Source organism: Cyclospora cayetanensis, unplaced genomic scaffold (genome assembly GCF_002999335.1).
Source record: "Cyclospora cayetanensis isolate NF1_C8 unplaced genomic scaffold, CcayRef3 CcayRef3_contig_101, whole genome shotgun sequence".
NCBI classification, from domain to species: domain Eukaryota; phylum Apicomplexa; class Conoidasida; order Eucoccidiorida; family Eimeriidae; genus Cyclospora; species Cyclospora cayetanensis.
Window position 1 is genome coordinate 100181 of NW_020312039.1, and position 23926 is coordinate 124106.

Sequence of the window (23926 nt, forward strand, 5' to 3'; positions counted from 1 at the left end):
CGCAGTCAGCAGCAAGTACGTCAGCAGCAGCACAACAAGCGGCACGTACCCCGGTTTCAGCTGCCGTATAACTGCAGTAGGTGCTTGATATTTCTGCATCTCCCCGCAGATGCTGAGGCCAGCGGCCTTAACAAGGCATCGGAACCTCCCAAACTCCTCCGGTGTGAAAAGGCACACCGACAATCCCTTGCGCCGGGCCCTACAGGAGCGACAAACGCAGACACGGCACCAACGGCGTGCGTCATTGATGGCCGCTGCCGTATGCGCATAGACCTTGAAAAAGGCACCAGTAGGCAGGCACACGTCGGCCATGGGAACGCACTCGACAGCAGCAACGCAACGCTAGTTGCGACAGCATTAACGGACCGGCCGCTTCTCCCGGCTCTGTGGATATACGCATGTGGGTTTTGTGGTGCATCGTAGTGTAGCACAGCTTGAACGTCTGAGATGTCGAGGCCTCGTGCGGCTACGTCCGAGCAAATGAGCACCTCCGTTTGCCCCGCCCTAAAGCGCACGCCGCATCTGACCATACACCCAGCTAGAATTAAAAGATCCCAAACGCTGAAGAGGACGCAAGAAGTGAAGTGACAGCAGGGGCTGGAGAACTGTGCAGGCACTCGAGAGACAGACGCCCAATTGGAAAGAGGAGGGCGCGAAGAAGGGCAACACAGCTGGGTAGATCGTGAGAGGCTGCATTCTGCGAGCGTGGAAGCAAGCATTCGTAGGTTTAAACCCCGACAGCTCAGAAGGCTTGGGGCCTGTACTCTGATTCTGACATGAATTGTCTCAGTAGCCGGTGTCGCTCCTGTTGCGAGAGGCTTGAGCTAAACTCCCTTATGGACTGAGGATAGCGATTTCTGCCTCTGTGGCTGTTGCTTTTGCTGCTGCTGCTGGTATCTTCGGTTTCTTCCGAGCCGAACGGTGGGACAAAATCCTCCAGCCTCCTGAGCAGCATACACCTTAAGAACGGCGTCCGCAATGAGCAAGCATACTGGAAGGGCAGTTGCCGTCACGCAGACTATTCGCCTTCGCTGCTGCTGAGCAGTGGCAAGAGGTCGGTGACAACTTATGCAATGCTCTGCGCAGGCGCTCGGGAGCCCGCCTGCCAACAAGGCCACTGCCCCCCACACACATCAACCCCTGAACCCTCGTCACATGCGTCTTAATTTCTATATTCGAAAGCGAGCCATGAAAAACAGACCGATGTAACTACAGATATGTAGAGGCCCGCACGACGCGCTAGCTAGCAAGAGGTGGATGCACATATCAGCAGACACACCGCCGACTTGCATGCCTGTTGCATGTACATATATATGTGTAATATAGTTGAGTATTGCAGATGCCTGTAGGGACTTTATAGCGAAAACCCCTTATATATACACTGATTGAGGGCATCACAGCGCAGCGTTTCTAGTATGTCTCTTTGGAATAAGGCTTGTGGCTACGAAGGGTTTAGGGGCTAGAGAAGCCTCTTGAGTAGCAGTTCGGAGACCTCAAGATCACGGCACCTCACCGCTCTCGTGACTGGAAGTGAAGCTGCAGAAGCCGCGTCAGCCGATGCGCTGCCTGCCGCGATCCACAGAATACCACTACACGTAAGAGGCCCCTCTTCCGAGACCTATCAGCCCCCCTAGGAGGCACCCCCGTAGATCCCCCGTCCTCGACTCCTTCTACCTCTACTGGCTCGAGATCACCTTGATCTGCTGCTGCCGCGTTGGCAAGCTGGTAGAGCAGTGCCATGAGGACCAGGGGTTTGCGCTCAGGCTTGCACAGCACAAACTTCTGCTGCAAGAGAGAAGGCATCTGGGCCTTCCCTGAGGCACACGCATGTATGCATACGTATACACGCGATGTATGCCGAACGTGTATCTCGGCTACGTGCTGAAGGCTTTACACGTAATGGCTGCTAATGTGGAAAAGACGCACAGCTTGCGGGCGGTGTATCTCCGAAAGTCCCGCCACTACCCCACGAACAGAATGTAGCAACAAACACACCCTGACCCCCCCCCTTCTATACCTGTTGGAGAGCAAAAGAAGAAAAGGGGTCTGTAGAGCTGGAGGTCGTGTAGGGCCCTTGGGTTCCGTGTCATGGTCGCAGAGAAAACTGAAACCAGGATTACACTTCCACAGTACTACTGGTGAAACGCAACGTTTCATTCGGAAAGACACGCTAGAGCCACAAACGTGGACATCTCCATCCTTACACCCTCGATTCAATTGTTGCATAAGGCCTAGGTCGTGCAGCAGTCAAGATAAAAGGTTTAGCACCCAGAGTTCACGTTCTGCGGTTTAAGGGCTCACGAATTTTCCTGACAGGTGGCACGTGCAGCAACCCGTTGACGTCGTTCCACTGCCCCTGGAAGCTCCCCCCGACGGAAGGGGCCCTCGTACAGCCAATACCCATGAAGGCCTCTTTTTGGGGGCCCTCCCGCAGGGCAGCGATAAGACGAGATACCTCGAGCCATCCATGAAACGACTGCAGCACGCACCGAACGCAGAAGAGGCTTTGTGGATAGCGGCGAGGAAGCGCTCTTACATGTGCCTCCTCCTCCAGAGAGGCCCCTTTCGCTAAGGATTCCCACCGAGTCCGTTGCATGCGTAGCGAACGGCAGCAGCAGCTAGCTAGAAAGGCTGCTAAAGCAACGTTTCATGACACGAAACAGACCTGCTTCAGGAGTCTATCCGCTTCATCCACGACAAGCCACCGCAGCGCTTCGAAAGAAGGACCTAGTCCTGCATGCGCAGCCGCAAACCCTAGAGTCTGAGATCGGCGGAGGCGTGGCGTGCCCTTGAAAGGGCGCAAGTGCCAAGTTGGACTCTATACCGCTTGCCACATGGCCGGCTAGCTGAGGATCTAGCCACCCTTTCGGTTCAGACCGGCATGGGTTGCTGCTTCCCAAGGCATAGCCCTAACCTTGCGTGCCCTTCTTCTTGTGATGAATGTAGACATGCGCGATATCCACAAACCTCCCAGGCGTACAGACAAGGATGTCTGCAGGCTGGCCAGTCACCCTGACGAGCCTCCCTTCAGCAGCAGCAACAGCAGCAGCTGCTGCTTCTGCGTCTCCCAAGGCGGCAGCAGCGGCTCCTGTTGCTGCAGTTGCTTTCTGCCTCTTGGACGCGGCTGTCGTCTCTCCTGCGAGGCAGACGACCCGCAAAACTCGCGATGCCCCCTCCGCTCCAGCGAAGGAGATCCGTCCTTGCTCGCTCCCCTGCTTCCTCGAATCCATGAGCACATTAAAAACACCAGTGACCTGCACGGCTAACTCCCTTGTCGGCGTCAATACCACGCAGCGTAAGAGGGGCACTGCACAGAGACACAGAGACACATATACATGTGTGTGTATAGATACGTATACATGTACCACGAGATGAACACTTTCACGCATATATCTTTAATAAGCCCCCTTCCGTTTGTGTGTGTCTGTATGCCTGTGCGTCTGTATGTATACATATATATATATATATTCTTATACATGATCGGAAAGAGCACACGAAGGCTGAAGGGCAGCTCCTGCAGCCTTGAATGAGGCAACACATCGCGCAAACAGAAAGCTCTGCATCTCATGCATTGCCTCTCTGCACACTACTACCACGAACGTACCGCGAGAGCTGAAGAGGTGGCTCACAAGGGGCAGCGCGTAACAAAGAGTCTTCCCCTCGCCTGCAGGACGCCACAATACTCTTAGCCTCGAAAGAACCTTTTTACCAAGAAAAATTTGCGCTCACGGATATCTGAGATGGATGTCTGCACCAGCGAATGTCACGAGAAGATAGGCCTACAGGTTTCAGGGCTTGAGTTACCTGTTGCTGCGTGTACGCAGACGTCACTGGCTTCGGAGGAACCAAAAGGCAGCTCGAGCAAGCGCAGCAAATGCGGAATAACCGCCATTTGAACTGCACCGACAGCAGCACACTAAGCAGAAGCTAACATGCTGACGAAGGTGCCAGTGAGAGAAGTGATATAAATAACACCCCGCCGCATGCTGCAACAACAGCAAAACGCGGGCGGGGAAGCAGTGGCACCAAAACGGGGAAGTGCTATGGGTGGGGCAGACGCTGTTGGCAGTTTCCTGCAACAGAGAACCTGATGTTTAAAGAGGGGCCTCGAATCGCACTGCCCGGTAAGCCTTCATGTTTACGCTTATCTTGCTGCTAGTGCTCTTGATGCTGGAGGTGCCTACGCCGCGCTCGGAGACCCCCAGTGTCTTTGTACGGGTTGGCTCGCATGAACTGGATATCTCAAGGCAGAAAGACTCTTACTCGGGAATAAGACGTTGCCTATGCGTCTGCGGAAGGCTGCAGCAGCAGCAGGGTGCAGCAATTCCAGCACCGCGTCCGATTTCGAGATGTCTTCTGCTTCGTCTGGTACCAAAATATACCTGCTAGTCCAGTCAGGAAGGCGCTGCTGCTGCTGCGGCTGCCTGTGCTGTGCGGATCTCGACTGAAGCGACTGGTGCTGCTGCTGCGTGTGCTGTGGGCTTAATTCACTTGTTGAGCCAGCCTCTACAAGCTTCTCTTCGGAGGCGACTGTCTGGACTAGCTGCTGCTGATGCGCTTCCGTCCGCCGAGCTTTTCGTGACGTCAATCCATCCTCAGATGGCGCTACTGAAGACTCTTCAGTAAACCCCTTTTCCCTCTTCTGCCTTCTTTGTGGTGCCCCCCCTTCCCCAGCGCTCCCAGCGGCCTCCTGCTGGCCTTCCGCTCCTGCATTTGCCACTGCCGTCGCCGTTGCCGCTGCTGCTGCAGCTTCGAGGATGCGCTCTCTCCTTGTTTTGGTCTTAGAGGCCCCTCCCAGAGAGGGCCCCTTTTTTGAGGCCATCCGCTAGGGGCCCTTCTTGCCGCCTCCCCGAACCCCTTCAACCCTTCTCCGCTTTTTCTGATACAATTTTAAATGCTTAGGCTTTCAACTTGAGCTGCTGCGGGACGAATGCGTCGGCAAATCCGACGCAAGGCTCGACGCTAGAGGGGCCCCGCGATGGAACGCTGAAGGGGGGCCCCAGCCCAGCCAGTAGGGCGGTGACCCATCTGCTGGGGGGCCCCCTTTTTCGCCATTTCCTAGTATTTTACGCGAGCTAAACATGCCTGTAGGATGCTTTTTTTCTCAGCAATTGATCTCTAGGGTGCATCCCCGCTACCCTGCCCACTGTGCTCCTGCGCCTCCCGGGAGCTTCGATACCTTCGCCCTCCTCCCTCTTCAGAGGGTCTTCTCAGGGCCCTTCACACTTTTGCTCGAATCTTTCACCCGGCGCTTCCGAGTCACAAAAACTGCTCGTGTGCGGACTCATACTCGGCAGAGAGAAATGAACGGGCAACACGAGGCCACACAAGACGCGGGGGCCTCTGGGTGTTCCCATGGCTCCAAGGGGCCCCTGGAGGAGGCCCAAAAGGTACTAGACCGTCAAATCCGGCTGTGGGGTCTTGAGGCGCAGCGCAAGTAGGTGCTCAAACAATTGCTATCCGGTGCAGCACCCCGAAGGAAAGCGGGTTTTATCGGCGTAGCCACGCTGTACATCGAGATGTCTGTGTGTACATTTGTTACATTAGCACTCTCAAACTCCATGCAGCCTGACACTCCATGTAATTTTCATGGCCAAAAGGTTGCTTGACTTGCAGTAGGCAGCTGTATGCCCCCTACAAACAACTTGTCTCTGCACGCGCAGCTTCCCCGAACAGTGATCGTGTCCATGCCTTTCGCTGACAGTCTGTGTACAAATATATATGCGTGTAACTTTGTATATACATGTATATTGTATTTATGTGGACCTCAGGCTGCTGGCGGCCCGCGTTCTGATCCTTGGTCTCTCCGCCATCAATGCAGAGGCTAGCAAAGACCTCGCACTTGCCGGTCAGGGTGCTACCATTTTATCGCCTGTTGCTGAATTTTTCTTGTGACTACCACTCAATGCTGTTGTTTCTCACTGCTGTTTTCGATTCCTCTCGCTCCGGATTTCTCGCTCCCCGTGGATATTTTCTGTGGATGAGGCGATACGGGTGTATGGAGTTTGCGTGTAGGCGTCTCTCAAACGCTTTGTGACGACCGCCCCTGGGGGAATGAAGACATCAGAACCAATTACCTCCCAGCTCTCGCTGCCTCACTGGACACAAACTGCAGCGTAGGCTCACCTGGGGCTTCGATTGCTGCTGCTACGCTATGTACTTTCAGTAGCATTCGTTACAGAAATTGCCTTCTCTGCTTTTGGTGTGACTGTTGCCGTCAAAACACCTGTGCTCCCTGAGACGTGCCCGCTGAGGCTTTGGAGTTTGCGTCCAGACCGCAGAGGCCAGTAAGAAGGGCTTGGCGTCCATCGCCTCCTTCGTGTCTTTTGCCTCGGTGACCCTTGAGGCTTTGGGCCTTGGGGAGAATGCAAACCCTGCAACTCTAGAAGGCGTCCTCAAGCAGTTTACCTGTATTTGTGTCGCTGCTGAGATGTTCCCTCTCCACACGCTGGTAGGCCACACCTGCAAACTGCAGATCGCTTCCGTGCCTCTAAGGGCCCTTACTGTTGCACGCGATATGGTGGGATGGCAGCCGACGCGAGACGAGCTTCGTCCTTCCAAGGCTCTTTTGCAGCTTGGACACGCTTTGCGTCTTCTCTGCAGGGCCAGCTAGCGGCTGCCTGCCGGAAGCTAGGAGTGGTAAGAGGGGAAATCCTAAGCGCAAAAAGCTACTTGCCACCAAACTCCACCCCGTGAGATTTACGGCTTAGAGCGTAAAAAACTGTGGGATTCGTGGTTACTTGTGCACCTGGGTGAGTGTTTGTGTGTGTATCTGTGTGTCTGTGTGTCTTCGTGTGACCAGGGCTTGGTCGTCTCTCAGTGCTGTGGCAGCATTGGCTTCTTTCTGCAAGACTTTGGCACCTACGAGCTGTATATACATACACACCTGGGGTTCCTTTTCTCCCTGACACTAGCAGTAGACTATCTGGAGGCACTAGGTAGCTGCACATAAGTTCACTTTCGTAATGATGGCAGTCTATAGGGGTTTGTAGTACAAAGCAATCCTTTTGCGAGCTTTCCAAGGGTTCACGGTTCTGGTTTACTACTTGTTGGCGTTTGGCGTGCTGCAGAGCCCCGAAAGAAGGCGGTGACAGCACACGTGTATCGCATCCACCTCTCCTTGATGCCCTTAGCGCAAAGTTGGTGTGTCGGGCTCTACAGTTCAGGACTAAAGACTCCTTCCCCTTCGGTCGGCACAAGTTGCATGCACGCATAGGACTCCGAATGTGGTGTTTTTTTTCGTTTGCCCTGGCCGCTTAGGGAGAGTTGGACCAAAGAGTGAATGCCGCCGTCTTTGCATTGTTGGGTAAGCTGCACAATATGTTTGCGGACTGTGGGCCTCGGGGCTTCTGGGCAGAATCATACACTGATTATGGTTATTTGTGAAGCCTTTGTTGCAGCGCTCCTCCGCTGGGAGCTAGAGATCCAACAGCCACGACGTTCACTAGTGTCGTCCGATACCAAGGAATCAGCAGCGGCAGCTGCAGCAACCGAGATGGAGGCTGCAACCGCAGCGATTCTTGCGGCTGAGAGAGTAAAAGTAACACCAGAGATACGACGAGCGCTAAGGTGCGTTTTTGGGCCCATGTAAGCTCTGTGGGATCCAGCGTTTGGGATTGCGAGTGTCAAAGCCTCTCTTGGCCTTTGCCGATTGTGGATTGGAGTGAAAAATTAAGAAAGGGGTCGTATTTCTGCGTTGCCTCCGTCCAGGGATTTGGCCACTGGCTATAACGTGCAGCTGAACGCTACTGCCGCCGTTGTTGGCGGCCTCGTGGGTGCGTTGGGTTTTTAAGGTCTGGGTGGTTTAATCTTCCATGGTTGTTTTCTGCCGCGTAGTGCTGGTATCCTCTGCTTGCGGAGGCACCCTATTCCTGTGGGGCAGATTGGCAAAAGAACGAGTGGGAAGCTAGGCGCCGGGGTCAGGCTTCTGAGTAAGGGCTAATAGTAGTGTTTGTGGCTGTGTGTGAGCAGCTCAAGAAGTTAGGAAGTTTGTTGCGCGAGAACAAAAGGCGGTTCCCAATGTCGTTGTGTTTGACGGACACTCATCGTGTGCTGCCGTAGCAAGTGTCCCAGACAGCAGTATTCAAAATAGTGAAATGGCTTGAGACAGCCCGCGCCGCTGATAGCTTGTATTTGATACAGCAGCAAAGGTAGCAGCGTAAGCTCCTGCAACAGGAGGCCTTTTTGTGGTTCAAACCCATAAATTGCTTGAGGAGAACTTGTAAGGGAGTAGCACGGCGGTTATGCATTCGTATCGTTGGTGAAGCGCTTAGGAACCTAAAGCGTAACCCGTAGGGGCTGCTGAGGAAGATGTAGCGCTTTCATGGCGATGCACAGAAAGACCCTTTTAGCCTCAAAATTGAACAAAGCTTAACAGAAAATTGCAGTGCGCTTTAAAGAGCTTCTCATCATCCACGCCTTCGCCTTTTAGGGATCTGGCACGAGGGAAAAGAGAAGCACTGATATACTATCTGAGCGCTCTTGCACCCTCTATAAACTCCGAGCATTTACAGATAGATGCACATAATAGCATTCCATAAGTGCAAACGCACACAACCTTGATTCTTTTCGTACTGACTTTGAGCTACATAACTCAACTCCAAAACAAGTAGCATCTGTGAACAGCCAAATCTTTTGTTACTTTTCCACTTAGTGTAACTAATGTAGTGTAAAGTGTTTTAATGTAGATCAGTCTGCTACAGACTGCTTCCGGGGGTGTGGATGCGGTTGTTGTATGTTAAGAAGCTTGCATTCCGCTCTCAGATAGAAGCCCCCAAAATTTTTAAATCTAGGCTTTGGGCCTGAGTACCTAGTCTGACCCAGCGCTTTCTCCGTCTCCCTTTCAAGCAGGTCTTTAATTTGCCTGTACCACTTTCAGGGCATGTGCTCTGCAGAGCTCCATCCAATATTTTCCTAGGGAGACACTGAACTCCAGTTCTAGTCCAGATTTGGAGTAATTAAAAAAAGTGCTACTCAAAAGAACTTACGCGTTCCTCTACTCGCGCGCTTTAGAATACCAAGACAATGAGAAGGCTTATACGAATCACAAAATAAGATGTGTAAACTAACCGCTCAAGTGAATGGAGCGGGAAGAAAGGCACACACTTTATCCAACAACGAAGGAGGAAGCAAACCAAGACGACAGTGGCAGCGCAATGGCAACTGTCGTCGAAACGTGTGTGCCTCTTGATTGCAGAAAGCGAAGACAAGTAAGCTGTGTGAAAGCTCCGCAGTCTCCAAACGCTGAATAAAGCAATCTCTGCGTACAAAAACTGCCTTTGCGTACAGCACAGTCACTATCCAAACATCGAAAAAGGCACAAGTAAAAGTGTAGACACGCCACATTCGAAAGAGTCCAAGCGCTACTTTGAGTATGCAAAGCACCTTGGCAATAGAAACCTACAATCGTATAAGCAACATCATTAGATGAAGCTAGCGGTTTTAGGGAGAGCCTGCGCTGGGGGAAGACAATCACTAAGCGTCGCGAGAACCACCGTCCATGGCGACTTTTGTCGTGGATTTATCAGAGGCGCAACACCTTCTGCATGACGCCGCAACCGCCCCTCCTTTAGGCAATGTTTGCGTTCCCCACTCCATTTCAGTAGAAACTCTTTTCTACCAGGTCCTCGGCGCTCAACAGTCGTTGCCTCGCTGCGGATCCTCCGCCCCCACGTGGGTCCTATGAGTGCGCGGCAAGATCAGCGAATATTTTAGGGAGTGTCTAAACATCTTTTAGCTACAAATATTGCCAGTGTCAAGGCATCTTCAATTTCAGGGGGCATTGACAAAGTAAGGAGGTGCACTTGATTCAAGAGAGTATCGCAACTTGTCCTGGCCACACGGCCGTCGACTCACTCCTTTGATTGCCGTCTGATGCACACTGAAAGCCTGCAAATCCACCAAGACTACAGCTGCAGGGTCGTGGAAGCATCTGGGCGCAGAATATCGCAATTCCGTGCTTGTCTGACTTTAGGATTGCGCATATATTCGCGTGCGCCACCCAGCTGTTCCGTGAGTCCTTCCGCGTCCTAGGATGGCTGCTGAGACTGGACCACCACTTGCACGCTTCGATTGAAGACAGGCTTCTCATCGTAGACCAGGGCTATAGGAGAATAGCGGGTAGACGAATGCACTGTCGGATTCCATAAACCTTTACAGCACAATGAAGACCATTAAGCCAAGCAATTGGACTCGCAGGAGCATCGAGTCGCTTATCCTGCAGAACAGGTGCCATCTACGTGCCCATCTCCTTCGGGGTGGTGCGCAGTGGTCAAATTTTGGTCGATGTGCAATCAGGTCATTAAGGCACGCCAAAACGCATTAACAGACTTCAGAAACTTCTTTCATACTGATACTTACGGGTATGAAAATCGCTTCCACACGTGAATAAAAGATAATTAAGCGGCTTCTTAGGCCGAGGTTGGAGCAAGGGATGGAATTGGCATACTCTCTGAGCTTGTAGACAATGGCGTAGATGCTATCCTGGTCCTCAAATTACGGCAATCCAACGTTCAAGTCCCTATTCATATCGGTCCAAATATCCTCCTAGGACCAACCAGCTTCGCAAAAAGCGGAATTTAAGATCATTGCGGTCCTTCCGCTGCTTAGAATAGGGGCATGACACTGCATACTCCCATGTCGTGGGGCGCAACGGAGGTCATTAGAAGGACCGTGAAAGTTTTTCCATGGTAGTGCAAAGTCCACCAAAGTCCGACATAGCACGATAATGTGCTTTTCGCGAAACGGCACCGCGATACGAAGCTGAAATACACAAATAGCGGAATACCCGTCTCTTTTGTTCACAGCTGGCCATCCTCAGCGTGTACGTGCCTCTCCCGTTTGCCATTCTGAATTTAGCCATACTAAAGAGTGCATGCCTACCATAAAGCAGATAAGTCACGCGATTTTGATAAAAACCATAAAACGCCCCATGCAGGGGCAAATGCGCTGCACGTATGCGAATTGCTGAGGTGTCGTAGGAAAGCAAGAATACTTCAGTGAGAAGTCGCACTACAAGTAGCGTGCATGCCAGAAAACAGCTCTACGATTATCCGAGTCCTGAAGACACCCGAAGGAAGGTGCACTAAAGCCACATGATTCGGTCTGAACAGTATACCGAAGCCCATGGAGATAGTGCCAGCATTTATTTTTTCGCCCTGCAACGTCACACTAAGTGCTTTTTCCACGGATTTTGCTATTAGGTAACGGTTGAGTGCACTGAGAATCCGTGTCGTGAAGAATTCGTACCCTGTCGGTAAAAGTAGAGCCCACTTCTTTACAACTACAACCGGCTATCGGGGAAATGACCCCCACTGTTGAGCAGAGCAGTGCAAGCACCGGGAGAGTTGTAAGGTGGCCTATTTAACGTTCATGCTACGGCATCAACTTCGGGTATCCAGATCATAGACTGCGGTTTTCACTCAATTCAAAACAAATTAAAGACGCACCGATCCGAGGAAATCCATGAATGAAATCATGAAAACTACACCAAGCCTCATAGAGCTCTGCAGCGTCCTTCCAGGCGAGTAAGGGTAAGGGCCACGCCTTGATTTCTTCAAATTCTTGCCAAAATTGGCTTACTTAGTTCTGAACACAAATTTCCATAAACTCGGATGTCAGTATAGAAAATCGAATGCTCGTACGCTTTCACATACCCGTGTTTAGCCTGAAAAGCTGAAGCGCATGTCGCAGGTGCTGCAGGTGCCTTTGAATTTCTGCTGAAGAATAGGACGTCGTCCATGTAGAATGTCGTATACCCCTTCTTGATAGGCTCGTTAGAGGTTATGCTCGATAATGCTGTTGCAGCTTATGTGGGGCATAAACAAGTTCAAACTGTAAACGGGTATGCTCGAGGTTGTGAGTGTGAATGTGGAGCGCCGTTTTGTGCCTCTCATATGGATAGATAAAGATTTTCAGAAAGTCATCGTGAATTCAACGATCGAGTAGACTGCTGCTCCGTGTAATGTGTCTACTTATGCGCTATTGAGATAGACACCGGGAACTTTTGCCTCACAATGTTCATGTTCAGAAGCTAAAAATTAATGCAAGTGCGCCGCTTTCCACCCTTGTCCTGGACCAACGTTGGGTTATGCCCTAAATCGCTGGTCGAATTCTGCACTGTTTTTGCCAGCATACCATTTGCTTTTCGCTTGATCCCCATATCACGGTGTCAGGGCTTCCGACGCCGAAGAGGCGAACTTGGGACTAATGTGCAGGATAGTTCAATACGGTGTGCTGGACGACCAGCACGTGGCCAGCCTGATGGCAGCTCATCATTATTTAGCCCATCCGCAAACTACTCCATAAAATTGGCTTATTACTCCTGCTCCTATGCAAAGCGTGTAATTGAATTCTCCAGTAGAAAACGAAAGACGGGATGCGTCTTCGGAACCTTCCTCTCTCACTGCACTGCTGAGATAAGCGCTAAGGAGACCCGGAATTGGTTCTCTTCAGGACTTTCCACCACACTAACCTCCGTCGGGGCGCAGCTGTCATCGCGTGCTCGCCTTCCATTAGCGCACCCTTGAAAATGAATGCAATATGCTATGGTGCACGGGTTCAACATTAGAAGTCAGCGATCATGCTGCTAGGACAAGCTTCCAACTTGAAGTGACATTTAACCTGCACTTTTTCCGTTCATTGTATCTAGCCGCCCATCAGCCGACAAGAGCCTTAGAAACTGCGCAAATGAGTCAACAGGCAGAAGACACGTTTACGCCTTCTCCTCAGTTAACAGATGCACTTCACATCCAACGCTAAGTAATGCCAGCAATTCTTTACCAGTAATGTAAACTCGGACCAGCGCAGACTGGGGCCGCGTCTGATTTTCGGCCGCAGATCTATCCTTCCTAGCTCCCGTCACTGCACCTCAACTTATGTGGGGGATTTTCCATTTTTCTTATGTGTCTTCTTAACTCGCCAAGCTGCCTGCTTCCACTGGCCCCACTTCCATTGTTCAGGCTCTTCAACCTTTTGCATGCTGTTGCACTTTCAAGTTATATGATCCAATTTCTTACAATAAAACTAGGTGCATTTTGGGGGTCCTGCCTGGATACGAGCAGGGGTCCCTGTAGCCTTCCTATGCCCGTTGACCTGAGGCTGTAGGCTGCCGCCGGTTTGCACATCTCCGGCATCCATAGGTTTTAAATCCTGACTTGACTATTCCTCACAAACCAACTAGGCCGAAGTTTCGCTGACGTGCTTCTCAAACTTCAAGAAGTCCATCGTTTGAGGAACTTTATTGGTCTATTGTTTTATAGCTGGATATCTGTCCACCCTCTGACCATTTGAAGTAATGCTTCGGCCAGACTTTAGACAAGCCACTGATAGAGCATGAATTCATCTAGGTTGTAGTGTCTTAGAAGCAAAGCTTCATATTCCTTGATAAATGGATCTTTTGACCGCTTTCCCTGCTCCAGATTTCTCAGTTTCCCCAAAGACCTTATGCGGATCTCATTATTAATCGATGCGTTAGGGCATGTATGAAGTTTTGAGCAATGCTTATCCCCGCAGGAAAAGTATGTCCTGTGTATAAACAGAGCCAGTATTGGAATGCTTCTCCTCAAAAATAGGCCGCAAGGAGCATTCGTTTCATCCAATGTGCGAAGTACGGAGCAAGGAACACACCCAACCGGCTGATTAAGTCTTCAAGTACTTGCCACCCCCGCCACGCCTTTAGAGTTGGCATAACCTCGTTGACATGCACATAAACATTTTGTCGACAGACAAATCGTGCCGCTCTACCAGCTGTGGAGCTACTGCGTGCATAGCAGCTTGCAGTCCGGCCTCTGCCGCCCAAACAGGCACAATGCCACCGTCAGCTTCCATCTTTAGAGAATTCCTTTTGCCCTAGACTGTTGCCAAGGAATCTCAAGTTAATGAACTAGCAATTAACTTGATCAAAGCCAAGCACATTGTTGTAAGCAAACCAAAAGTCCCACTGCATCCACAACCAGTGAATAACGGGATCAAGAGGGAACAGCACCATCAAGCAATACGGTTCCATCAGCTGTAGCGTCTCAGCTAGGGCCTTAGCTGGGAGACACTTAACGTCAGAGTTAATAGAAGCTAGGTAGAGAGATAGTGTATACCAAAGAAGGTCCCTCCTCCACCAGCCCGCACCCCAGAGCCCTTAACATCAGGGAAATTGGACAGCTAGGTTGCAGTCTCCTGCACCCTTTAAGAAGTCTGACCATGCACAGCTGGCTTCACATGGCATACGCGCACGATGTTGCGTCGTGTATCGAACTAGCAGTACTCTGCAATGAGATGCATGCTTAGTTAAAAAGAGCGGACAAACTATCCAGTTCTTTACTTATTCTTCATTAAATATGAACAGCGTAATAGAGAACGTTGACATGTAGCTTTGCTCGTCACAGCTTCGAAGGCTTCCGGGGGCAAAGCAGGGTATCGGGCTCAGCCTTGCACTGTCAGCTTACGCATGCTACTGACGGTCGTGTAGTTACCGAATACGTCGACAATTAAGACCTCGAGCAACCAGGAAGTCACTTTATTGATGTACTGCAATTTGGGGGCTGCTCCCTGCAGTATGCGCCATCGCCATACTCGCGGGGTTTTACAGCTAATAGCTCGTCGCTTGCATGAAAGTATCTAAGATCTGTGTTCAAGGGCGCATATCTTCCAATATGTGGCTTGTAACTGCAAATGGGTTCTCTTAGTCATGTACTCTGTCGGGTTTCGAGCCGAGCACGCGGAGCGTCTCCAATTCTTTTGGATGAGGCCTTTTGTTTTGGGGTTCAATATCAGGATTGTCCTGCCAATTTAGCTTCTATGCTCCTAGAGACACAGCAAAAAGTAAGGGTGGTATTTGCTGGGTGCTGGGTGGTGCAACTGCACAGCCCCTGCAGTACAGCTGGCGTCCCGGGGGGTCAAGGAAGCAACGTCACTTACCGCAGCCCCAGTCTTTGTCGACAGCGTGGTGCCAATGGTTTTGAATCAAGCGTTTTTAGGCTCGATGCTACCAAGTATAGTGATGAACAATAGGGGAAGCAGTCTACGCGTGGCTGCATTTTATTGGGATCCGCTGTGACTCATCGATCTCGGCCTCGCCAGCGGCTTCAAGTACTATTGTTTCGAGGTTTTGGGTTTGGGCTTCTTCTCTCACCGGAATCCTCGAGTTTTACACCCTGTTCGGGCGAAGAAGCCACATCATAGGACCAGAAGTGACGAACTACGTACCACAAGCCACCAGCCATGTGGCGGCTCCTCACCGTGGGAGCGGCGCCGCTGCTCTTCTTTTCGACGTTCTCTTCCTGTAAACAAACCCCCTCTTATTCCACCCCTCATGAAATTGTAAGTAGCACGAGCGTTCACGGGCCTTGGGGGGCTAAGCGCCACCGCCAGCCCGATCCCTAAAACTGGAGAAGGCGCTTCACCAAGCCATCCGCCATCACAGCATCCCCTGAGGATTTAAGGCTCTGTGATGGGAACTGTTCTAGGTTTTAGGGTCTGCTGGAGGGCTCAGCTGGCTCAGGAGCCTTCCCTCAAATACCTCCTTGGCTCGCGGCTGTAGCCAAGAGCCAAACACACGAGTCCTCCAGATGGGTGTTGCCTGCGGAATGGCGGCCAGCTGTGCCGCTTCTGCAGTGCCATCATTCTAGGCTTTCTTCTGAGTCAAACAATAGGGTTTGTGTGCTCGTACCAGTGAGCATGTAGTATGTGTGTGTTGCGTGCATGTGTGCCTTCATGCGCCCTCAACAATTAGGCAGGAGACCTTACTGTCGACGCGCGCTTGGTGACGGACCATGTGGAACTGCTAGCGTGGTATCTCCAGAACGAAAAATTGGCCGTGGCGCACGTGGCCATGTGCCTACTTGAAGGGCCTCTCCATGAAAGTACATCGCGTTTAAACGCTGAACCCATATTGACAAGTTCTTGAGCATTACACACAGAGTCTGGCTGTTGGTTGGTTTGAGGGGAAACGGGCAGGGCAGGGTTCGGGCGCAGTTGCCCTGTGCCGTAGAGCCGTTAGAATCACGAGGACAATTTTCCCCATACAGCAAACGCAAGACCTTTTGCGTACTGCGTGTGGTGCTGCAGTTTCGAAAGAAATCATCGAGAAATGCAGCGGCGATTTTGATTTCATTCGCTCTTCAGTTAAAGATTTTATTATTGGGCTTCCCCGCTCCCCAGTGAGACCCAGGCTTCCATTTTTGGCCATAGCTCGCTGCTTGTGTCGGCGTTGCGGCACGCGGGGGTAGGGGTGATGGAATGTGTGCCTCTTCATGATGCTGGCTGGCTTGCTCCCCTCTCTATTTATTGATTGATTCCCTATCGTGGCTTCGCTGCTCATGGGGTATCCCGACTCGGTGTAGCGGCGTCGTGTAATGCGTTTGTATCCTGTGGATATGGATGTGCCTCGCACTGTTTGTGTCTCTCTGCCTCTGTGTCTTCCTTCTGCTGGGACGCCAGACACCCTTGAATCTTGGAGAAAGCGGCCCCTCGGCGGCTCTCCGCAACGCTCTCTTGAAGGCATGGAGGATGGCCGAACAGGAAGGATCGCCTATCGGGGTGCATCATCTGTATCTTTCACTCATAGAAATATCCGCTTTCGAGAAATTTATGATGAAGGGGGGCTGCAACCTCAAGGTTTTCAAACAGTAAGGAAAGGGCACTGCTGCTGCTGCTGCTTCGCAGAGGATACGCGTAGCCGCAGTTCTCGGACTGCCTATGTGTATACCGCGGGCCCCATTAATACGTACAAGGCACTGCATGCGCCCTTCGAGCTCATGAAGCCGCGTTGTTTTTGCGTTCTTAGTGTCCTTTTCCGTGTCTCCATTACTGTACACGCACGTACATATGACGTACGTGCCTTGATATCTCTTCTGTGCAGCGAAGTAGTGGAACAGTTTAAATCCCGTCAGCGAGGGTCCCTTCCAACTTCTTTTCAAGATATGGTTGACGATAAGAAGTCGGCGGCAGGGATCTCGATTTCACAATATGGCGTCGACCTTTCATTCATGGCCCAACAGGGGCTATTGCCTCCCGTTATTGGGAGGGAAGAAGAAATAGACAGAATCGCGCAGGTCAGAATTCTTCAAGGCCGCGTAGCAATGCAGGGGAAGTGTGTGTGTGAACGGGTGGGGCTTTTTGAGGCCGACGGCTTCAGGGCTAGCATACGCAGCTTTGAACACTCGGAATTCGGGCTGTTATTAGCTTTGGGAATTGGCGGTTTAAGGTGTGTGTGCAGATCTTAAGCCGAAAGATGACGAAAGCTCCAATGCTTCTTGGAGAAGCTGGTGTTGGGAAAACGGCGGTCGTGGAGGGCTTGGCGCAGCGTATCGTTGAGGTATCCCGCATTCCCTCAATCCCGTAATTCAGAGCTATCTTTGATCGCCTTGTCTGGGTGTTGATGGCGCTGCATACTGCTCAACATATGCAAGTGTTCGAGCGCACACTTGCTGGTGCTTTTGTTTCATATGCCCGTAGCTTAAATGTGTAGTGTGGCTGTGGGCAGCCACTTGCTCACTTCTGCTGATCCACTTTATCCGACGTATGCATCCATAAATATCTTAATACTTCTATGTTGTAAGGAAAAAGAACCACTCTCTTCCGCTGCTGCCTTTCTTTCGGGTGCCCGCAGGGGGCGGTTCCGGAGAGTCTCCGAAATCGAAGAATTTTCTCACTGGATCTCCTTTCTTTGTCCGCGGGCTCTGCCATGCGCGGGGAATTCGAGAAGCGAATGAAGGAAATTATTTCATACTTGCAGGAAAACGTCGATGAGGTTATTCTGTTCATTGACGAGATACACACCCTCATTGGTGCAGGCAAGGCGGCGGGCAGCATGGACGCCAGCCAAATTCTGAAGGTCCCACTTGCTAGGGGAGAGATTGTGTAGGCCTCCGATACCTGCACACCCACTCACGCACCTGCACCTACTGCTTAAGCAGGAAAAGCCGATGCTAACAGTTGCAGTGATGCAGATAGTGGCGGGGCTAGAAAAAAGCATACAACTTACTGTAAGTGGCTGGCCAGCTATCGGGCAGCCTGACGGTGGGGCATCATCCCAAATTTTTCTGTGTAGTGTGTTTGTTTAGTCTGGTTGGTGCAACGACGCTGGGGGAGTACAAGTTGCACATTGAGAAAGACGCCGCCTTTTGCCGGAGATTCCAAAAGATCGTTGTGGAGGCCCCCTCTAAAGAACGGACACTGAGTGCGTCTCGGCTGCCTCGACCATTGGGGAGTTAGGAACTCTAATTTAAGAAGGCAGAGAGAGCAGATTAGGGAGGAAAGGCTATCTTTGCAGGTCAACTAGAAAGACAGCAAAGCATTAGGAAATGACATCGGGAAACGATTTAAAGCGAGGCCATGTAAAAGGCAGGGAGAGAAGGCAGGCTGCCTTCTGCGGTTTCGTCACACTAGCGTCGAGTACCCTTGCTCCTGCGTCTTATCCAACTCCTACTTTGGCTTTTTGCCATGCGCGTTTTTTGTGCTTGTCTTCCCCCGCTTCCTTGCGTAAAGGGGTCGGTATGTCAGTTTCTCCAAATACCAATTTTGGAGCATATCCTTCATCTCCTCTCCGCCGAGGAGCATGTCTAATCCGCAGCTGGCTTACTAGGTAGCGTTATCTACCTCTATGCATCGATCTTTCGTTGTGCGTGTATGCGCGGTTTTTTAGGCATTCTTAGGAGGGTGAAGTCGAGGTACGAGCAGCACCACAACATGACTATTGGCGACGCAGTGGTCTCTGCGATCGTAAACATGTCGGATCAGTATGTAAAGAGGCGTTCCATGCCTGACAAGGCCTTAGACCTGATGGATGAGGCCTGCTCCATGCGCCGTGTCATGCAAAGAAATCGAGTGGCTGAGCTGACAAAGATGATCGAGGAGACGCATAGCAACAAGCGCAGTATTGTGAGCCGAAGCATCATAAAATGGGTTCAGATAAGAATAGCAGATAACAGCGCACTGGAGGTGTTTTCGTAGGACAGGACGGTGTTGATACCTGGGCAATAGTAAATAGAGGTATTTTGAGGTTATTGAGACAGCTTGTTCCTCAAGAAGTTGTTGCGTTGCACCCACGGCTGTAATTCTGTAATGGAGTTAGTTGTGTTACTCAATGGCCAGTGCCGAGGAACAACTACAGCCAGAGCTACTCACTAGCAGCGGGGCAAAGGGCTTTGGGTGACCGAGTCTGGGACAGATACACAGGCAACGGCAGAGAGGTATAGATGTGGATAGTCTGCGGAGGATTGTGGACCTGGGGAACCTTCCTCTACCCGCAAAATATTATTTGGCAATGTAATAAAAGGGGATCCGGCCGACAGTGTCCCTCGCTCTTGTTTACTAGTTTGAGGAGTTCTGGTGAGGCTCGTACTCTGAGCCAGTCACCTTTTCTGCTTCTTGGTTGCGCGTGTCTGGCTGCAGCCCGCTGACGAACTACAGGGCTATGAGGAAGAACTTGATCGCCTCACCCGGAAGACAGAAGAGGTGGGAGTCTCAGCATGCATGAAGGTCCTTAGTAGGGCCGTAGTGCAGCCTCCGTTTTTGCCCGTTTGCCCTATGCTCCTCTGTTCGGTAGGGTTCATGTCGAAGCAGAGGAAGCTGTTTAGGCGGCACATTCATTTTGCGGATAGCTGTGCATTCCTGTAGCATTATCTTGGTTTAGTGCATATCGAGCTTTCAGTTATGTTGTGCTTTGTATGCATCGTTTGTGTCTGTAGCGCCCTGATCCGGAACACATTGATCTGACTGTGGACGACGTGGCAAGGGTTATCAGCATGTGGACTGGCATCCCCATTGGGAAAATGACTGAAGATGAAATGTCTAGGGTCCTGAAATTGGCGAGCATACTCAGCAAGGTGAGTTGCTGCTACTCTCTCTGCACAGCCGTTTGTACGCAGAAGACACGTGATTGTGAAACGAAGAATACTCAGATCTAAACTGCAGGGAATTTTCGCGCTAAGCTGGGGTGATATGCTGGTCACTGCCTCCGTCTTGTACCTTCTTGTTAGGCTTCCATAGGTGCACATGGTGATAAATTTGCATGCTCCGTGCTTCTTTATCAGAGAGTCATCGGCCAGGAGGAAGCCGTCTCGGCTGTCGCCGACGCAATCCGTAATCACCGCGCTGGACTCACAGAAGATAAAAAGCCAATTGGGGCGTTTCTATTCCTTGGATCATCCGGTTAGTTAAGGACTCTCCTGTCTTATTGCTCTGCATGTCGGTTCCTTATGAGGGATGCCTGAAGGCCTCTTCCCTGAAAGTTCTACTAGGGAAGCCCTCGGTGGAGTTTGTACCTCTGGTATGACCTGTGGTTCTCTGAAAGTCTTCTCCTCTTGCCGCCATATCAAGGAGCACTTAAGTCTTTTGTGGAGCTGTTACTTGCTCAGGTGTGGGTAAGACAGAATTAGCCAAAGCCCTGGCAGAGGAGATGTTTCACTCTGAAAAGAATTTAATTCGTTTGGATATGGTGGAGTATCAAGAAGCCCACAGCATTTCCCGCCTTATTGGACCTCCGCCTGGATATATGGGTAACGATGAGGGTGGCCAGCTTACGGAGGCAGTCAGGCAGAAGCCCCACAGCGTCATCGTCTTCGATGAAGCAGAAAATGCACACAAAAATCTCTGGTCGCTCCTCCTGCCCGTACGTACAGCCCAGCCTTGCTTTTTTATGCTGGCAATCCCAGGCCGTTCAATAATGTCTTGATATGGGGTCTTCATTCTGCCATCGTTCGTGCATATGGCCCTGCCTCAATTCGCAAGCAGGAGGAAAATTGTGGTCCCTACTTTTCTGCATTTAAGCAGCATTGCACCGCACGCGACTTTCGTTGCATACCCTTCCTCGGTTTGCATAATCTGCTTCCTCTTATGTTTATCATTTTGTGCAGATGCTGGATGAGGGCCACTTAACTGACACGAAAAACGTAAGGGTGGACTTCACGAATACCATCATCATCTTGACCTCTAACATTGGACAACAGTTCATCCTTGATGCATACAGGGAGGCGCGGGCCATGGAGGAAGGGGCAGCAACTCCTCTGGCTCAGTTTAACAAGGGCACAAATAGTCTCGAAAAGTTCGCTGTAGCCAAGGCCGGAGCAACCGCCGTTGGCGAGCTCAGCGCAAAAGAGAAGAAGAACACTTCGGCAGAAGCAGTAGAGAAAAAGAAAGGCGAGCAGTGGAACACAGGGGGTTCACCACGGGAAGTCCTCAACAAGATGAGGCAGAAGGTCATGCAGGAAGTGGTTGGATACTTCAAGCCCCAAGTCATTGGCCGCATGACAAAAGTCGTCGTATGTACTCAGCACTTGCTAAACCATGCACTATTTTTTGCCGTTTCAAGACTCCACGATGCAGCTCCAATTTAGTTTGTTTACGCCTTTGTCTCTTTACATAAGGCAGCACACAGCGGCATGCTCGCCCTGGTGCATTGATAGCCTTGACAGCAATAGTGGCGCTCGTGCTGAGCGCAGCCAAGGCTTAAGTTTGTGAAGCTTGTGTAGATCGGGATTTGGGTGTGAAGTATCTCCACGGTTCCTCTGTGCTGCCTTCCATGCTGTGACATACTCTTGCAGATCTTTGAGCCACTGACCAACAGCGCAATGCGTGAAGTCTTGAACTTGATGTTTTCTTACATGATCAAGGAATTGAACAAGAAGGGCATCTCTTTTGAAGTCTTAGATTCAGCAAAGGCCTTTATTTTGGAACGTGCATGGTCTCACAAATTTGGTGGACGGCGGATGGCTAAGTAGGGTTTCCTAGCTGTGCTTCTACCCACCGAGGGATAGACAATTTTGCGAGAAGGCTTTTGCTGTGCCAGCCACCCTGCTTTGGTGGAGTCAACCAGAAGCAACAGAAAATACCTTTCGCAAAAAGGGTCGATTTACATCCGTGGCTTGTTTTTGGTTGTATGCACAATTCTCAGGTATATCGAGAAGTATATTACTGCCAAGATTGCTCCACTTATTCTCTCTTCACAACTCAAGAAGGGAGACAAAGCGCAGCTCAAACGTTCACCAAAGCAGCCCAACCAGCTTAACCTTATTGTGAGTTGATCACATTGCACGCACAGTAGCGCAGCAGTGAGCGCCGCTTATCCTGTGTTACCTTGGGCCTTTTGCTTTGGCAAGCGAGCATTGCTCGTACTGCACGCTTGTATATTTGCAACAAAGCCTTGTGATCTTTCGGCGTCTCTCAGACATCTACCCATTTGCCCGCCTCTGAAGGCGATACACCGCCTTGCGTCTGTTTGCTGCCCTGTGTGCTGTGTGCCTGCAGATTTGCGAAGAAGGCGAACACGGGATTTGCAAGCCCAGCACAAAGCGCGGACGGGCACTTGTGATGCAAGTTGCTAAGGCTTCAACTGCCGATGGCGAAGAAGAAGACCCAATGATTTAGAGCAAGACGTTCTTCGGGTCTAAACACTGAGACTCGTGCCATTTTGCGGATCAGGGGAATGTCGGAAGCAGCATGTAATTCAGTCAAGCGGTTGTGCGTTGAGGAGAGTGTCATGGTAGCGCTTAGATAATGGGGCAACCCAGGCAATGTGTTCGAGGAGATTGCGGCTCACGGTTGAAACACGAGGACCAGTAGCTGTTCTTTGACACCGTAGAAGGATCCAAGCCGCTGTCGACTTGGACACGCGAGGACAAGGATACAGACCAAACGGCAAGCGTGCGGGCGCATGCCCCACCCATTTCTCTCCGGCTACACTCAGAGCCGCACCCATCTGGGTCCGATCTTTTACTTATTCCGCAGAAGATGTGTGGCACAAGCTCTTGCTGCAACAAACTAAGCAGGTGTAGGGTGACGACGATTTGCTCCTTCGTTTTGTGAAACGCAGCAAAGAACTCGTACTGTTTGATGTATACGCATAGCCTGGCAGCATATTGCTTCTTCCTCCTTGCACGTCTCTTTCGTGTCTTGAGGGGCTCCGCGAGGCAATGGCTATGGCGGGACCATAGCAACCTCTAGGGTAAATAGTGCTCCGTATCAAGGACAAGAAGCCTCACATGCGGGATGTAATTTTTTGATCTTTCTTCCCCTAAAACAAAAAGACTGAATTTAAAGTGTGTCATTCAACTGCGTAACGTGGAACAAAGAATAGAGCTTTCTAGTCTTTTTTCAAACTGACACTCGCGGGTCCACTGCGATTGAAACCTAAATAAAGATAATTCAGTTTATATTAGTCATTTAGCAGGCGCGGGCAACTTCTGCGGGGAGGAGGGGGAGGGGCAGATGCAGGACTATTAAATATGCAAGTAAATGACACCTTCGCGCCTTGGCATAAGATGCATCATCCAGTTACCTGAGCTTCTAAATCACTCTATGTGCAGCTCCAGAAAGTCATTACTTTCCCGCTATCGTCTGGCAATCTCGTTTGAGCCAATACTTTGCGCAAGCAGCCTCCAACCGAGCAGATTATTGCTAATGACTCGTTTCCAACCCACAAAATCCGCCAGTTACGCCTATTTAAGTCTTCTGAGTAGCATTGCATATAGAATAACTTGCCACTTAAATTGCAGTGCGCCCCTTTAAGCTTCTGGAGGCTAGTACTCAGCACAAACTTCGACATTCCATTCTCCCGGTTTCATGCAAAGGGCTGATTAGGCTATCATTTTCTCCTTGTTGCACTCTGCAGGGCTATTGAGGAAGAATGCAAGACATGCGTGAGCCCCAAAACTTAGGCTTTTTCCTTTGACAAACAGAAAACACAGCCATGGGAGGAATCTGTTGGTGAAAAACAGACGGCTTTAATTCAAATAGGGGAATATCCTCCGCCCCCGTTAGATGCAAATCTACTTGCATCCAGTCTGCACCTGAAAATTCCAACCAATCAATGAATCTAGCCTTTTGCACTGGACAGGCAACACGAATCGTCCTGCCCGTTGCTGTCATACGAAAGTCCTCTGGTTGCCAACAGTCACCGTTCAAAAAGCGAAAAAGTTATGTGGCATATTAACCT

At 50.9% G+C, this 23926-nt stretch overlaps 2 protein-coding genes across 2 annotated transcripts; one reads left to right on the plus strand and one right to left on the minus strand.

Annotated features, from left to right (window-relative positions):
* Positions 1-1509: 1509 nt before the first annotated feature.
* On the minus strand, positions 1510-4822 carry LOC34622331 (ATP-dependent RNA helicase DDX51). Its single transcript, XM_026338098.1, has 10 exons — positions 4736-4822; positions 4264-4420; positions 3805-3897; positions 3605-3664; positions 3042-3307; positions 2915-2999; positions 2666-2733; positions 2302-2476; positions 2018-2104; positions 1510-1814 (listed from the first exon to the last, which is right to left on the minus strand). Exons 1-10 carry the CDS (start codon positions 4820-4822, stop codon positions 1510-1512), a joined length of 1383 nt encoding a protein of 460 aa, XP_026193883.1.
* A 1575-nt stretch (positions 4823-6397) lies between these two features.
* LOC34622329 (chaperone protein ClpB) lies at positions 6398-22359 on the plus strand. Its single transcript, XM_026337987.1, has 24 exons — positions 6398-6451; positions 6604-6639; positions 6803-6870; positions 7071-7143; positions 7261-7306; positions 7401-7569; positions 7711-7775; positions 7972-8057; positions 15725-15854; positions 16060-16151; positions 16432-16619; positions 16853-17045; positions 17210-17308; positions 17603-17853; positions 18057-18172; positions 18638-18873; positions 19387-19449; positions 19683-19820; positions 20028-20145; positions 20352-20605; positions 20850-21254; positions 21537-21709; positions 21887-22007; positions 22240-22359. The coding sequence occupies exons 1-24, from the start codon at positions 6431-6433 to the stop codon at positions 22357-22359; spliced, it is 3261 nt and encodes a 1086-aa protein (XP_026193772.1). The 5' UTR covers positions 6398-6430.
* Positions 22360-23926: the final 1567 nt, after the last annotated feature.